The 18,118-nt window shown below is 38.9% G+C and overlaps 1 protein-coding gene across 1 annotated transcript; it reads left to right on the forward strand.

Moving 5' to 3' along the window:
• Positions 1–922: 922 nt before the first annotated feature.
• Positions 923–17,068, forward strand: LOC140239162 (uncharacterized). The gene is made up of 5 exons (XM_072319047.1): positions 923–1,137; positions 1,818–1,966; positions 14,501–14,608; positions 15,256–15,359; positions 16,851–17,068. Exons 1-5 carry the CDS (start codon positions 997–999, stop codon positions 17,021–17,023), a joined length of 675 nt encoding a protein of 224 aa, XP_072175148.1. The 5' UTR covers positions 923–996; the 3' UTR covers positions 17,024–17,068.
• Positions 17,069–18,118: the final 1,050 nt, after the last annotated feature.

Below are 18,118 nucleotides of genomic sequence, written 5' to 3' on the forward strand. Positions count from 1 at the left end.
ATACTACATTTTTGACATCACAAAAACAAACATTTTTAACAGCATTCAATGATAGCAAAATTACCAGGCGTCTGATCCTTTTTGGACTATACTCTCTAACATGTTAACATCAATTCACTCTAGAATCATGTACCAAGTAAAGGATGGAAAGAAAGAAAAAAAATGAAAAAATAGCCTTTAGTGGAAAAACTGAATACTACCCAAAACAAGACAAAACAAACCAAAGGCACAAAAACACAATCTTCAAAAAAAAAAATCAATTATCATCGTTTTCATTACTATCATTATCATCATCATTATCATTATTATTATTATTATTATTATTATTATTATTATTATTATTATTATTATTATTATTATTATTATTATTATTATTATTATTATTATTATTATTATTATTATTATTATTATTATTATTATTATCATCATCATCATCATCATTCTCTCTTGTTCTTGTGAATATGATGCCCAATTTCTTCTTCTTGCATTACTTTTTTTGCACCCACCTGACCAATATCTACATACTTCTGTCAAGTCATTACAATCCTTAGAAGCAATAAGAATATTTGTCTATCTCTAAATCCATTAATGTTTTGTTCTTTTTTTTCACTTTATTACTGGTTTCCACTGATATTGCAACTCCGGTCTAGATCTAGTCTGTATTCCAAATAATTTTGAAATGAGGTCTGCAAAAGAAACTAGCCCCCAAGCCACTTTTGTTTTCTCGAGCTTTTCGTCCCTTTGTATCGAATGAACTCGTCCGAATGAGACCGGTGCCTCATTTTACGCATACACAGTCGTTTAGCACCGTGGCTACTTTGAACGGTAAAAGTATCACCAGTCGAAGGAGCGTCTCGTCTCCGTGGTGTTTATATTGCACTTGTTTCCCTTCAGCAAAGTTTGCTGTAGCAGTCTACGTAAACTTCCGAAGTAGGTGTAAGTGGATTTGATCTGTATTAATTTGAGCGGATAAAAGTTGAATATACATGAGATAAGATGCCTTCTAAAGTCAAGAAGAAACGAAGCAAGTCGAAGTCGCCGGCTTCAGCTGATAGATCGAAAGTGCAGCAGAATCAAGATCCAATATCTTCCCAAGATCTAGGACCAGAAAAGCCGAAGGCGTCCCATCGTGAAAGTGTAAGTCATTCATTGTGACTTTGATCCTACCGTGCGCGTACATTGCAGAATGTTGGTTGAAGTTGTAGAATGGGTTTTAACTAGCTATAGGGGTTCTAACGTTAGAACGATAACGGTCATGAACTCAGTTGTAATGAGATAACGTGGTTAATGCTATAGGTGTTGATACAAGCTAAGGTGATGCATACCAGAATTATCGCAAACAACGACAATGTCAATGAAGTCTGACATGGGCATGATGGTGGGGGGGGGGGGGGATATGGGTCAGATCAACACTACAAACTAACGTTAGGCTTAGACTTGCTTTTTATAATTGGTTTGGGGGTTTGTGTATGAGTTTTTTCTTTTATTGAAGAGACTACAACTTACAAGCAAGATTTTCTGCAGGTTGTTCTATTCTAATCTAATTCTTCAAACTACAGTACATTTTGTAGCACAGTCAGTTGCAATACATTGTATAATATTTCTGTGCAAAAGTAGATGACTAGAACTGAGTCAATGAGTGCACTTTCGACCCCCAAGACTTTGAATGATCTAGTCTATGCAATTTTTTGCAATTTCTTCTGTCATTTTGGAGACTGCTAAGTTTAGATACTGAAAGTGAAATGAGTGATAAGTGATCACTATTGTTTTTGTCAATATTACTGTTGCTACATGTATGTAATTTTTTCCATATTCAGCTTCAAGCAGTACTTACTGGTGACCGTGTGGACCTGCAGACCAAGGAATTTATGGGATGTCGTATTTCAACTAAAGTTTTTGAGCAGCTGACCACGCATGAAATTCGGGACCTGAAGACGGTCTTTGATGCCTTTGCAGACAAAAGAGGGTGTGTCAGCAAGTCTCTGCAATCTAACCTTTGACCCTTCTTGTTTTAAGTCATTTAGGCCTATGATGTATTCACTCCCACCAGAATCTATTGCAATGAACCAGGAAAAATTTCCATGTGATTTTAATGAAATTTGCTAAATCAGGGATATTGTTATTTATTCCATCTGGTGAAAGATTTATCCATGCCTACATCAGTGGACTCCCGTAATTACGAAGTGCTCAGGACCGGCATTTTTTTTTTTCGTTATATCGAAATTTCGTTATAACTGAAACGAATAAACAATAAAAATACATAGAGTAGATAATCTTGCGGCCTGAATTTCAACTTCGTTGGAACCAGAATTGCGTTACACGTACAACGTTAAAACGGGAGTGGACTGTACAGTGTAATAGTTATTTACACAGCCCTGGATTTCACCAAGATGATTATCTTGCAATCAAATGCTGAATCTGCAGCATTATCAGTTATATTTATCAATCTACTAAAGTACAGTCCCGCTCGCGGTAACCTGTGGGGGTCCGTGTCACTCCCGCGATTACCGCGTATGCCCGCGTCCTCCCGCGTACTCCCGCGCTCTGTCATGCAGAATTTTCGCAAGTCCGTGGACGATGTGTGCGGCGCCAAAAATCGCGACAATACCGCACACAGTACAGGGAACTCCCGCCCACACGAGCGAGACTCCAGTTCAGTGCGAGTTGTACGATCGCTATTGCAGCATGCATGCACACTGTGCACAGCACAGCTAGCAGCGCGCGATTCAACGTTATGCTTGTAGTGCTGTTCCTCACGACGCAATGTGCACTCACTGTATGTGTTACGAGTGGCGTAATCACAGTACAAAACTTGTACATTAAAAAAACAAATGTGGAATTAATCCCAGCAAAACCCAAGTAAAATTTATGCTACATATCATTAAAGACTAGAAGACATTCGCATTGGACCACGAACGCAACGGTACAATATCGTTACCTTCTCATTTCGAGCGAGTCCCGAGGAGGCATCGAACGGCAAGAATCAATGCAACATGACAAACAAATGCAAAACGTCGAATTGATTTCCAGTCCCATGAAAACAGCACGATGTGTTTTGCGCGATAGTAGTGCAGTATTCCTGTACGTAAAGTACAGTTTGTAGGCCCACTGGTAACTGACGCACCTGTGTCTCACATCTAGTTCTCCGACCGTGCTGTATGACCGCCGAGTCGATTGGTTGGCAGTACCCAAAAAAAAAAAAAATAAAATAAAAAATAAAAAAATAATAATAATGATAATAGTGATAATAAATAAATGAATAAGATTGCCTTCCATGTGTTTCTGGTACCGCATGAGCTAATAAGCCTGCGCTAGTTCGTATCAGCTGTTCCCTGTCACAGCGTAAGGCAACGTACGAGAAAGATTTTTTTTTTTTCCATTTGTTTGCTTTACTTAGGGCCTATGTATTTGCCGTAACTTTATGCCACGAACGTCAGAGAATAAAGTTTAGCAGAGAACCATGAAAACACGTGTAGCCCCTAAAGAACGTGTATTCCCCGAAATGTCATTGATACTCACAACCTGTCGAGAAATATGCGATCACAACAGCTGGCACTCGCGATCGACAATTTGTTGAGCGCCCCGCGGCCCTCTGTTTATCAAATTTGCTTATATGAAAAGGGAATCATACCGTGCTCATACGAAAAATAGAGCTAGAAAACAATTATCGTATCGCTTAGAAATATCCGTAAGGAAATTATGAAGTCATGATAATAATGACATAAATGATTATTGGAATTAGCTTTTGTGAAGTGAGTAAATGGACGGCACAGACCCCTTGCAAAATGAGAGGAGACAATAAAAATTGTGATTACAAGAGGAGGCAAAGAGTAGACACAGACGATGTAATACGATTCGAAAAATAAACGCATTTGTGAATATTAAATATCTTCATAATGATTTGACAAGTTTTGATTTTACCTCCTGACTAGTGTATTCGCTCAGAACTTCCCGTGAACACGCAGGGGAGTTGAAATTTGTAGCTCCCGCGATTCCCGCGTTCGCCCCAATGAACACGGAAGGCATGCAAGCTTTTGTACCTCCCGCGTATTCCCTCAACTTCCTCTGAACATCACGAAGGGGTGAGAGATTAGTGCTCCCGCGTTTACCGCAGTTCCAGCGCTTTCCACTGAAAAGAGAGCGCGAACTTAATTACCCCGTAATCCCTCCTCTATAGAGTAAGGGAAGGATGGGAGATTATTGTAACTCAATAAATAATAGAAAATAGGCCTACTTTGATGCTGATAGTGATATGCATGTCTAGTACAGTCGTTGCTATCGTACTTCAGTTTCTCAAATATAACCGTACCCATAGATTATATAGTGCGTTAATTCAAGCAATTCCACCTCCCTGCTTCAAGTCTAAGATCTCTAGCTGGTGCGGATTTGAAGAAAATGGTTCCAAGTTCATTACTACCTAGTGATGGCCCTGAGCAAAATTGGCCATAACAAGTACTTTGTCAAGAAAGTAGAGGGCAACGCTTGTGATTTTGATATTTTTTCTTTAAATAATGAAAACACTTGGTGCTCATGTAGAGGACAGATAGATAAAGACAGTTACCAGTTTGTTGCTTGTCTAAAAGAAAATTATAGAGGTTAAAGTAACATAGTTATTATGATAGTAGTAATAATGACAGTAATAAGTAGAAGACGAAGGACAGAAAAAGACTGATAAGATGATTGGTGTATTTATATGTGAGTACAGTACAAAAGGTGAACGCATTTGTTTGTTTTTAAGGTGAATGCTGAATACTCTAATGATTTGATAAATTTCCCTCTTACCATGGATTTTTGTTACAGTTGTTATCAAAATGAATAATACAAGGACTTGTAATGTTTTTAGGGATTTATTTGCCATCTGATATTACTAGAAGAAAAAACGTGTACGGAAAACAAAATTGCATAATATTTTATTATGAACCAGAGCTGGTGCATTTGAAGAAGTACAGTATAAAATTTCCGGTACGACAATCCTGAAATTTGTGGCCAAGCAGGACCAGCGTTAAAAATAAAAAATAAAAATAAAAAATATTCTGGAATGGATTTGTGTAAGGTTGTATTCACGCTGAACCTGCTGTGAACACGGGAGGAGTCGAGATTTGTAGCTCCCGCGATTCCCGCGTACGCTCCAGTGAACACGGAAGGCATGCAAGCTTTTGTACCTCCCGCGTATTCCCTCAACTTCCTCTGAGCATCACGAGAGGGATGAGAGATTAGTGCTCCCGCGTTTACCGCAGAAGCGCACTCCACTGAATATAGAGAGTGCGAACTTTGAAATTACCCCGTAATCCCTCCTCTGGTATAGAGTTAACAAGTGAAGGATGCGAGACTATTGTAACTCAACTAAAGAAAATAGGCCTACTTTGATGCTGATATGCATTTCTATAGTATGCAGTCGTTGCTATAGTATACGTAAGTTTCTCAAATACGTACCCATAGATTGATAGTGCGTTAATTCAAGCAATTCCGCCTCCCTGCTTCAAGTCTAAGATCTCTAGCTGGTGCGGGTTTGAAGAAAATGGTTCCAAGTTCATTACTACCTAGTGATGGCCCTGAGCAAAATTGGCCATAACAAATACTTTGTCAAGAAAGTAGAGGGCAACGCTTGTGATTTTGATATTTTTTTCTTTAAATAATGAAAACACTTGGTGCTCATGCAGAGGACAGATACCAGTTTGTTGCTAGTCTAAAAGAAAATTATAGAGGTTATAGTAACAAAGTTATTATGATAGTAGTCATAATGACAGTAATAAGTAGAAGACGAAGAACAGAAAAAGATTGGTAAGATGATGGGTGTATTTATATGTGAGTACAGTACGAAAGGTGAACGCATTTGTTTGTTTTTAAGGTGAATGCTGAATACTCTAATGATTTGATAAATTTCCCTCTTACCATGGATTTTTGTTACTGCTGTTATCAAAATGAATAATACAAGGACTTGTAATATTTTTAGGGATCTATTTGCCATCTGATATTACTAGAAGAAAAACGTGTACGGAAAAAAAAAAGTATAATATTTGATTATGAACCAGAGCTGGTGGATTTGAAGAAGTACAGTATAAAATTTCCGGTACGACAATCCTGAAAATTGTGGCCAAGCAGGACCAGTGTTAGAAAAAAAAAACAAAAAAAAACAATATTCTGGAATGGATTTGTGTAAGGTTGTATTCACGCTGAACCTGCTGTGAACGCGGGAGGAGTCGAGATTTGTAGCTCCCGCGATTCCCGCGTACGCTCCAATGAACACGGAAGGGATGCAATCTTTGTACCTCCCGTACGTGCATTCCTTCAACTTCCTTTGAGCGTCACGAGAGGGGCGAGAGATTAGTGCTCCCGCGTTTACCGCAGAAGCGCTTTCCACTGAATAGAGAGCGCGAACTTTGAAATTACCCTGTAATCCCTCCTCTTCTGTATAATAGTCTTCACAAGTAAAAGATGCGAGATTATTAAGTTTAACTCCAGAAATAAAAGAAAATTGGCCTATACTAGCTATACTTTGCTGCTGATTATGCAAGACTGGTACAGTCGTTGCTATAAATAATATACTGAAGTTTCTCAAATAAATATGCGTTAATTCTAATTGTTCCGCCTCCCAATACTTCATGTCTGTAAGATCTCAAGCTGGTGAGTTTGAAGAAAATGGTTCCCATGTTCATTATACTGATGACCCGGTCCAAAATCGGCCATAACAAAATCTCTGTCAAGAAAGACTAGTATTGGTTAAGTGCAACGCTTGTGATTATTTTTCTCTTGAATAATTAAAGCACGTGGTGCTCATGCAGAGGAAAGATAGAGAAAGACAGTTAGTTTGTTGCTTGTCCAAAAGAAAAATATAGAGGTTAATAGTAACAAAGTTGTTATGATAATACTAATAATGACAGTAACAAGTAGAAGAAGAGAACAGAGAAAGATTTGATGAGATAACGGGTGTAAATATGTGAGTATATACAGTTCAAAAGGTTAACGCATACTATTTTGTTTGTTTGTTTATTGGGTGAACTCTGAATAATATTGCTGAGTGATTTGATAAGTTTCCCTCTAACCCATGGATTTTTGTTACTCCTGTTATCAAACTAAAAGATAAAAACAAAGACTTGTGATGTTTCGAGGATTTAATTTGCCATCTTTTATTACCATATACAACGTTTCCGAAAATGTATATATACATTGTATAAAATTTCATATATGATTATTTATTATTTTATGAAGAACCGGAGCTTGTGGATTTGAAGAAGTACAGTACTAGTAACATTTCTGGTACGACAATCCCGAAAAATGTGGCCATGCAGGACCAATGTAACCAAAAAAAAGTATGTTCTGGAATGGATTTGTGTAAGCTTGCATTCACGCTGAACCTCCTGTGAACACGGGAGGAGTCGAGATTAAACTTTGTAGCTCCCGCGATTCCCGCGTACGCTCCAGTGAACACGGAAGGCATGCAAGCTTTTGTATACCTCCCGCGTATTCCCTCAACTTCCTCTGAGCATCACGAGAGGGATAAGAGATTAGTGCTCCCGCGTTTACCGCAGAAGCGCACTCCACTGAATAGAGAGTACGAACTTTGAAATTACCCCGTAATCCCTCCTCTTCTGTATAATATAATAGTCTTAACAAGTACAAGATGCGAGATTATTTAACTCCAGAAATAATAGAAAATAGTATACTTTGATGCTGATATGCATGTCTACAGTCGTTGCTATATACTAAAGTTTCTCAAGTAAATATAACCGTGTATACCCATAAATTATAGTGCATTAATTCAAGCAGTTCCACCTCTCTGCTTCATGTCTATAGATAGGTTGGTGAGTTTGAAAAATGGTTCCCATGTTCATTATACTGATGACCCGGACCAAAATCGGCCGTAACAAATACTCTGTCAAGAAAGTATTGATTAAGAGTGCAACGCTTGTGATTTTTTCTCTTGAATAATGAAAACACGTGGTGCTCATGCAGAGGAAAGATAGCGAAAGACAGTTTGCTGCTTGTCTAAAAGAAAATTACAGAGGTTATAATATATAGTAACAAGGTTGTTGTGATGATACGAATGACAGTATAGAAGAAGAAGAAGAAGAAGAAGAAGAAGAAGAAAAAAAAAAAGACTGATTAGATAACAGGTGTAAAGATGTGAGTATAAGGTTCGAAAGATGAACGCATTTGTTTGTTTAAGGTGAATGCTGAATACTATGCATTTGACAAGTTTCCCTCTTCCCATGGATTTTTGTAACTACTTAACTGTTATCAAAATGCAGAACAAATCAAAAACTACTTGTAATCTGTTGATGGATTTACAGGTTTGCCATATTACATGCATACTATTAAAAAAAATAGTAGAACCAAAGCTTGTGGATGGGAAGAAGTACAATATAAAATTTCCGGTACCACAATTCCGAAAAAATGTGGCCATGGATAGGACCAAATGTAACAGAAAATAAAATTCTGGAATGGATTTGTGTATGCTTGTATTTGCTCAGAACCTCCTGTGAACGCGGGAGGAGTCGAGATTTGTAGCTCCCGCGATTCCCGCGTTCGCTCCAAGGAATATGGAAGGGGTACGTGCAAGCTTTTGTGTCTTCCGCGTAATCCGCAGCACCCAAAGTATTGTGGAGCTGGTAGCACTTTCCGCGTATTCCTTCAACATCCTCTGAACATCATGAAAGGAGTGTGAGATCAGTGTTGTGCTCCCGCGTTTACCGCAGAAGAGCACTCCACTGAATAGAGAGTGCGAACTTTGAAATTGCCCCTCTGTATCCTGTCTTAACAAGGGGAGGATGCGACAATACTGTTACTGTTACTCCAGTGAAGAAAATGAGTTTGATAACTGGTGGGTTTGAAGAAAAGAATGCGCAGTTCATGAATACATGAAATAGACATTATAGTGATGGCCAGGACCAATATCCTGCCAGAACAAATATTCTACGAAGAATGTATATAAATTGCATATCGAGCTCCTCGCTGTTTGTCTTCCTCTTTTTCTTTTGACTGATGAAACCATTTGGTGCTCAGAGGAAATATAGAGAAGACACTTGCCTTATCGCCTATCGGAAAGGACATTAAAGAGGTAAAAGAAACGAAGTTACAATGATACTAGAAGACGCAGAGAAGAGCAGCAAGATTGATCAGATTAAGGATAGTACAGAATAGATTATTGGAATACAATTCAAAAAGTGAACGCATAGTGAAACCATAGGTTTGCCTTGACAAATTTTTCTTCATCTGCGTGATGAACACTTAGTAAGGTTATGAAACTATGTGACAAGTTTTCCCTTTTCACTTCATTGGATGTCAATGAAATCTACAATAAACACTTGATATTGCAACAACGTCGAGGATTTTGCTTGCCACGTTACGACTCAATTTTAGTTTCCGGGTGTTAACCATCATTTGGATATTTACCGTATGTAATATTTTGCCGCCAGATGAAGAAATGCATGATCACTCCGTGTCGTGGCAGAGAGGTTTAAGCTTTCGTTAATAGCGTTCATCAGATATTTAACATATAAATTTAAGATCCGGAGCTTGTCGATGGACATGTGAACCAAGACCTTAATGGGAAGGGCAAGCATTCTGTCAAGGAAGTGAGGATAATGATATACCGACAAACTCTTCGTGAAAGTGAGGAGAAAGGTAAGTGAAAATAAAGCATGGCTATTATATAATTACAATAATTGCCTGTGGTCTGTGAAGGCATTAACACTGAAAGTGGTCATGTAAATGAGAAGAAAGGTAGTAGCTCCCGTGTAGTCCCGCTCTGCCTGTTTAACTCTCAATAAAGGGAGGGGACGCGGGTAATGACCCTTGAAGCTCCCGCGTGCTCCCGCATTTTGTAATCACAATACAGGCAAGTTGATTACGACCTTTGTTGCTCCCGCGTTTTCCCGCGCCCCTTCTCTCGATACAGGAGGGGTAATCAGCTTTGAAGTTCCCGCGTAGTCCTGCAAACCCTACTTTCAATACGGGCGGGATACGAACCTCGTCACTCGTGTAATCACGCACTCTGGATATCACTTATGAAGTATCGGTTGGGGGAGGGGCACTCTCTACTCTCAATACAGGAGGGGGATACGAGCTATATGTCACTCATGCGAAAATGAGAAAGGGATATACCCCGTGCCAGAAAATAATTTTCTATCACACCATGATGCGTTAGACCATTATCGCTAAGTGATTTAGGCCACTTAAAAAAAAAAAAGAAAAAAAAATGTAGGCACTTCATATTCATGGTACTGTTAGATCAAAGATTCAGAGCTTGTGAAATTGAAGAAATGCAATGATATCTAATTGAAAAAAGGGATATAGCAAACAAAAATCATATATTACATTTTACTGTATCTATATGATGATCATGATTTTAAATATGTTCAGGATATCACTTTTTGGTGCAAATGTGTAAGTCAGTTGTATCACAAAACATCCAACCATACCTTCTTTTTTTTTCAATGAAGCTTAAACTATAAGGAAATATCGCTATTTTTCTCATTAAACCATAACTGTATAGAAGAAAATGTGAGGAAGAATATTTCATTGCTTTTAGTGTGCAACACAATCTTTATTTTTCGAGAAAAGTATGAATGTGAATTTATTGCCAAAGATTGAAGAAATTTCCCCAGAAAATGTGTCACAAAGCAAGTGCATAAATTATAGAAGAAATAGAAAGGCTTTTTGTTATTTCTCTGTTGGTCTACGATGTTTCATCACCTGATTAAAAAAAAAAAAAGGAAATGTAAACGGGCACAAAATAATTAATACGGCAGGGGTACGAGCTTTATAGTAACTCCCGCGTTTCCCGCACAACGCGCTCCCAGTACGAGAGAGGTGCGAGCTTTGTAACTCCCGCGTTTAATTCCCTCACACCCTGAGCACGGGGTACGATCTTTGTTATCCGAGCTTTGTAACTCCCGCGTATTCCCTCAACTTTATTGTGCAACACAATTTTTTTTTTCGAGAAAAGTATGAATGTGAATTTATTGCCAAAGATTGAAGAACTTTACCCAGAAAATGTGTCACAGAGTAAGTGCATAAATTAGAAAAGAAATAGAAAGGATTTTTGTTGTTTTTCTGTTGGTCTACGATGTTTCATCACATGATTCATGATTTAAAAAAAAAAGAATGTAAAACGGGCACAAAATAATACGGCAGGGGTACGAGCTTTATAGTAACCCCGCGTTTCCCTCACACCCTGCTCTTAATACGGGTGGGGTACGATCTTTGTTATCCGAGCTTTGTAACTCCCGCGTATTCCCTCAACTTCCTCTAAGCATCACGAGAGGGATGAGAGATTAGTGCTCCCGCGTTTACCGCAGAAGCGCACTCCACTGAATAGAGAGCGCGAACTTTGAAATTACCCCGTAATCCCTCCTCTGGTATAGAGTTAACAAGGAAAGGATGCGAGATTATTGTAACTCAAGGAATAATAGAAAATGGGCTTACTTTGATGCTGGTATGCATTTCTAGTACAATCGTTGCTATAATATTTAAGTTTCTCAATAATAAACGTAAGGAAGTAGATTGAGCGCAACGCTTGTGATTTTGTTTTTTTTTTCTTTTCCTCTTGAATAAAGAAAACACTTGGTGCTCATGCAGACGAAAGATAGAGAAAGATAGTTTGTTGCTTGCACAAAAGAAAATTTCAGAGGTTATAGTAACAAAGTTGTGATGATACTAATAGGCCTACTGTAATGACAGTAATTAGAAGAAGAAAAAAAGAAAAAGAAAAACAGAAAAAGATTAGATAACAGTAGAGAAAGTGCATAAATTAGAAAAGAAGTAAAAAGGCTTTTTGTTATTTTTCTGTTGGTCTACGATGTTTCATCACCTGATAAAAAAAAAAAGAAAAGTAAACGGGCACAAAATAATACGGCAGGGGGACGAGCTTTATATAGTAACTCCCGCGTTTCCCACACGACACGCTGTCAGTACGGGAGGGGTGCGAGCTTTGTAACTCCCGCGTTTCCCTCACACCCTGCTTTTAATAGGGTGGGGTACGATCTTTGTTATCCGAACTTTGTAACTCCCGCGTTTCCCGCGCAACACGCTCTCACTATGGGAGGGGTGCGAGCTTTGTAACTCCCGCGTTTCCCTCACACCCTGCTCTTAATACGGGTGGGGTACGATCTTTGTTATCCGAGCTTTGTAACTCCCGCGTTTCCCGCACAACACGCTCTCACTATGGGAGGGGTGCGAGCTTTGTAACTCCCGCGTTTCCCTCACACCATGCTCTTAATACGGGATGGTGGGGTACGTTCTTTTTTGTAACTCTCGTATCCGAGCTTTGTAACTCCCGCGTTTCCCGCACACCATGCTCTCAGTACGGGAGGGGTGCGAGTTTTGTAACTCCCGCGTTTCCCCTCACACCCGAGGGTTCGATCTTTGTAAACTCTCGTATCCGCGTGCTTGAAATTGTAACTCCCGCGTTTCTCCCACACTCCTCCACTGAGTACGGGAGAGATGTGCAACTTCCCCGAGAATGAGTAGCGATTTACGGATACCGTACATGTAGTAATTTCTTCACAAGGTTTTCTCCGTACATGAATACTTGTATTTTATTGTTTAAAGATGAATCTTTTTTTTTTTTCTGGAAAATTACTGCATGGTTCGATGTGAATTTATTGACAAAGATAGAAGAACTCTTCTCAGGAAATGTGTCACGAGGTGAGTGCACGAAGTTGAAAAGAAAGAGGGTTTTTTTTTGTAATTTCTCTGTGAGTCTAGAAAAACTTCGGGAAATCACGTGCTTGTAACATCGCTCCATTCGTAATAGGCCTACTGACGTTACTGCTTTGCAGTTTTGTGGGGCAGTGGACTGACAGGAAGGTAGAATCGAGTCCCTCCCACCTCGCTGCTTACAGGGCCCTCCGTGCGAGGTACTAGTACGATGTGCTGGCACGTGGAATTAAATTACAATGAGGCAGCTTTCTTTGCGTGCTTTTACTCTGCAAATAATTGCAACTGTCACTGAGCTGGTTCGTCTGCAAGCACACGCGCTATGCAAGGATGTACCTGTAGGCCAGCACAGCGCAAATCGCACACTCAGCCATGCGAAGCATAGCATTGTTCATACATTGCGTTGATCGTACATCGGGCTGTTTTGGCGTGTTTCCCACACGATAAATCGCACGCGCTCTCGCTGCGTTGTACTCCCGCTGTATTCCCGCGTATCCCCGCAGGTATGTCGGAAGTGAACGCCGATTTATCCACTCGCAGAAGCACGCGGGAATACGCGGGAGTGACACAGGTTACCGTGAGCGCTACTGTATATGTTTATCGTCTACAGTTGTTGCATAGCCTATTCTATATAAATGTGCATAGAACTGCAAATGACAACCACAGTGCTGTAAAAGTAAATATGTGACCCGCTACAACAAAATGGTCCTAAAGTCGCGCACGGTCGAAGCCGTGCAAATCGAGTTTGAAGTTAGAGCATCAAAATTGGTCAAAACTTACGATTTTCTGAATTTGACATATTATTAGAGTTAAACATGTCTTCTATCATAAAAGCAAAATGATGAAAGGAAAGACCAAAAAATAGCGTTTTTCTGGGCCATGTTTTTTTGGCGTTTCACCGAAGCAGAAACTGGTTCGAACATTTGGATTGAGCGCCACATATAGGCTCCGCCCCTAACAACGACCAGAGTGATCTCATTGGTTTGCTGCTTGCCGCTAACCGAAGCGTGAAGCTCGCACACTGCCCAGTCGACTGGTGCGTGCGGGCGGGGTGCGCTATGCCTAGCCGCTTCTCCTGACATCCTTGTCACTGATTGGTCGGTGAGGAGACCGCCGACGCTGTGTTTGAATGAGCATTTAGGGGGTTGCTCGGGCTTAACTTCTATTGTCCGGAGGTGAATACTGACTTGCACGTCTCTTGATTGTGATTGCGTCACAAGGAGAACTTTTAGGGCGCTTTTCTCGAAACAGTGATTTCCCAGACGTCTTGACATGCTCTCTTTTAAACATCGATATCTCCGCAGCCGATTATTTCTATAAAGCGTGTTATATATCAATTTAAAGCAGAAAGATTAGGGAATTGTGTCATGCAATTTTCATATAATCGACCTCGCCCGACTTTAGGATCATTTTGTTGTAGCGGGTCACATATGCTCTACACAGGAGTTTTAGAGTGAGTGCTTGAATAGGTTTTCTCACTTTTCTTTGAGATCATCTACATTTGAGTCATATGGAAATAGTTTCTTTAATTTAAATACATGTAGTTAATCCCGTCATAACTTACAGACTTCTCTTTATTTTTCTTCTTCCTGTTTGTATTTAATCATTATTGAAGTTTGCATTTTAACTTTCTTTTCTCTTCAAGTTGTCATGTTGTCTTGTATGTACATTATTCTGTTACAGTGATTGTATTTCACTATGTAATTCAAAAAAGAAACTAAAAGTGGAAGTGAGCTATATCTCAAATGCAGACTAGCAATGAACTTTACAGGGGATACATTCTGCAATTAGAAGTATGTTGACCTATAACCCTTGTGGTCTTCCTGCCTTTGTGTGCTAGGATGATCCGAGCTGATAACATCCGAAGAGCCATGCGTTCTCTGGGCTTCAAGGTGTCCAAGTCAGAGGCTGCTGACATGGTGGCTGATATCGATCTTGACAGATCAGGGTGAGTGGTTGGAAATCTATACCACTTGAAAACTAGTCCCGAGTAAACTTGGGCCGATGTATGTGGGAAATGCATGTTACAAGAAAAATTATCACTCGTCTTGAACTAGTTACCTGTAAGACTGAACATCCAGAATGACATAGTGCTCCAGTAGACTGTTTGACAGTGTACTAAATTTTCGTATAATTGCATTTTTCTATGGCAATTGGCAAATGTGATGAATCCGCTTCAAAGACTGATATCATACTTACTTGATTTGCAGATTGCATGTACCACTTGTTACTATGTTGAGCAAGCCGTAGGGCATGTTGGGCAATATTGGTTTTCACTCTATAACTCCAAGAGACAAAATTATTGTATGAATGATCTACATTACTTTAAAAATTCTGCTCCAGCCGACACAGAGGCTTTGTTTTTAATAGAATTTTCTATATTTATAACAAACAAAAACCTAAAACCAAATTCTCATTTTCAAGAATCTTATCACCTGAAAAGGAGGACATTAGACTGCTAGAAATTGAATGTTTTCCCAGCTTCATGAATAAGTTGGCATGGAGGCATTACTTATCATGATATAAATGCTGTGTTTTATGTTACAACTTTGCAGTATTTGTTTTGTTTTCTTTTTTGATACATACAATCATCAGGACTATTGATTTCAATGAATTCCTGCTGTTCATCATTGACAAGCAAGGAACAGCCAGGGATGTCCAGGCAGAGATCACTCAGGGCTTCAAAATGATGGATTATGGTAAGAAAAGACACGCAATCAGTCAATCAATCACAAGTATAAAAAAGGGTATCTGGTGGACAACTGAACATATACCATTAATATCTGGTTGTGGGCACTCTGGCAAAAGCTTGTGAAGTTTAAGATCGCGATTTTAAAAGTATTCAAGTTTTACCAGATGATCGCAAACTTCATGCGAAACTCCCTGCGAAACTTCCCACTCAAACTCAAGATATTTCTGGCCAATCTTCTTGATCTTTGGACAGTGTTAATGCTATCAACTGAAACTTTGCAAAGTTTGTCACATGACTAGTCCACCATCTGTTTGCGGGCGATGCCTCCAAAGCACACTTTCATTGTGATGTACATGTGTGCACTGGCTGCCAGTGTGGACGGACAACCAAATATCGCAAAGACTATACGATCCTTCACTTCACAGTCTTTTGCCAGTGTGACCGTGGCTATTTTCTTTGGAAGTTTGCTGCAAAACTACCATCTTGACATTATTCCACGGGCACCTCTGACTTTCATTCCATATTTCATTTCAGAGAAGGATTTTCTGGGAACTGGTTAGATCCATTAAATCTGCAAAAAAATCAGACAAAGAACCCCAAATTTGTCAGTTTTAGGAAGGAGGAATTTTAATATTCTAAAATGTGCTGCCAGTGTTGCGCGATAGTGGAATTCACTCAATTGAGTATACAGCTTTAAAAAAAAATAATGTAAACTAGAAAAACACTCAGAGAACGCAGTCCTCCGCTAAGCCAGCAACTCACCCATACACATATGTAACCTATTTCCCAACATAGAAGCCTTTAATAAAATAAATAATAATAAATAAAATAATATTGACTTTTCTTTCAAGTTTCATTTAAATTTGTTCTCAACTTTTTGAGTTACATTGCAATCAGACAGACCAATGCCATTGATCACTTAACCTCCTCCTTCCGTGGCAGATGTACTAAGTAAATTGATTGGGAAAGGGGTAATAGTAAAGAACATATATATATATATAGATATATATATATATATTTTTTTTTTTATTTATTTATTTATTTATTTATTTTTTGCTCAATCAAGGGCAGTTTGTTCATTTTTAACCAAAATAATGAAATCATTACATTTGTAATTTATTACTCATTATTCAAACTGATAGATTGTGGAGGGGGGGGGGGGCAGACTACGAAAAAAGTGTATCTGGGTCATCGCTAAGAGCTCATTATAAGTCACCCATTTATGACATTATTTGTGATGTCATAATAGGTCAAAATAATTTCACACAATTCCACGTTTGGAGGACATCGAAGGGGAACTTGGTCAAGGTCTGTTAGAAGACATAATAATGTTGAGAGAAATTAAATCTTATTCAGTTCTTTTTATAATTCCTAAAAATCATTGGTCTATGACAATGACATGGATTGATAGGGGTACATAAAGGATTAGTGGAGGATAAGTAGATCGGTATCTGAAATATCTCTGCTAATCGTCGGCTGCATCTTTGTTTCCTGCCAGATAACACGGGTAAGCTTACCCTGGAGAACCTGAAGAGGGCAGCCAAGGAGTCTGGGGTGAAATTCACAGAGGCAGAGCTTCGAGAGATGATCGAGGAGGCAGATCGAAATGGGGACAATATGGTAGACCTGCAAGAGTTCAGTGCTGTCATGCTGAAAACCAATCTGTTCTAACTTGAGCTGATTCTGCACAGTTGGAGCGTCTGTAGGCATACTCAATGTAGAATTAAAGGGAACGCAAACCTAAAGAGCAATGTGGATTGAGTGAAAGCAGCAACATTGGTAGAACACATCAGTGAAAGTTTGAAGAAAATCGGACAATAGATGCAAAAGTTATGAATTTTTAAAGTTTTGGTGTTGGAACCGCTGGATGAGGAGACTACTAGATGATATGACGTATGAGTAGACAACAATATAAAGAAAATATAAAGAAAATTCCACAAAAATTCATTTTTCATGAAAATTACAAATTCCATCAACTTGATACTGACATAATGTTAATGGTAGCAATTATTCCCCCTGCTTTCTGAAAGCGGTTAGTCAAGTGATCTTTCATAATGCTAGAAAAGTTAATTTTCGTTGAATTTCCTTTATATTTTCATTGTATTGTTGTCCACTCATATGTCATAACCTCTAGTAGTCTCCTCATCCAGCGGTTCCAACACCAAAACTTTAAGAATTCATAACTTTTGCATCAATTGTCCGATTTTCCTCAAACTTTCATTGATGTGTTCTACCAATGTTGCTGCTTTCACTCAATTCACATTGCTCTTTGGGTTTGCATTCCCTTTAAGGGACAGTCAAAGATTGCGATTAACAAACTGGAATAACTTACCATTAGAAGGTAGAAAATCCCCAACTGTGGCAGTCTATGAATGAAGACTTCATTTATCTGTGCATTATTGTTAAACTTATCAAAAGCTCTCGCATTGCAGAAGAATATCATGTACATACATTTGTATGTACATAGATTTTGTACTTTACAAATTGAAATTATCATATTATGCATTTATGAACAAAATATAATGGGAGAATCCCAGATACTGTATATTATGCCAAATATTTCACGAGGTTTTTATTTTCGCAAATTTCGCAAGTCAGGCACTATTCGCAAAATTAAAGACATGCGAAAATAATGACTCTGATCCCGATACGAATGTGATGCACATGTATACATTTCTCCGTTGAGTACAATACTCCAAGATCGCAAATTTAATGAGATCGTCGGGAAATCTCGATTCACGAAAATGTAGACACGCTAAATATATG

This window comes from Diadema setosum, chromosome 15, assembly GCF_964275005.1.
Source record: "Diadema setosum chromosome 15, eeDiaSeto1, whole genome shotgun sequence".
NCBI lineage: Eukaryota > Metazoa > Echinodermata > Echinoidea > Diadematoida > Diadematidae > Diadema > Diadema setosum.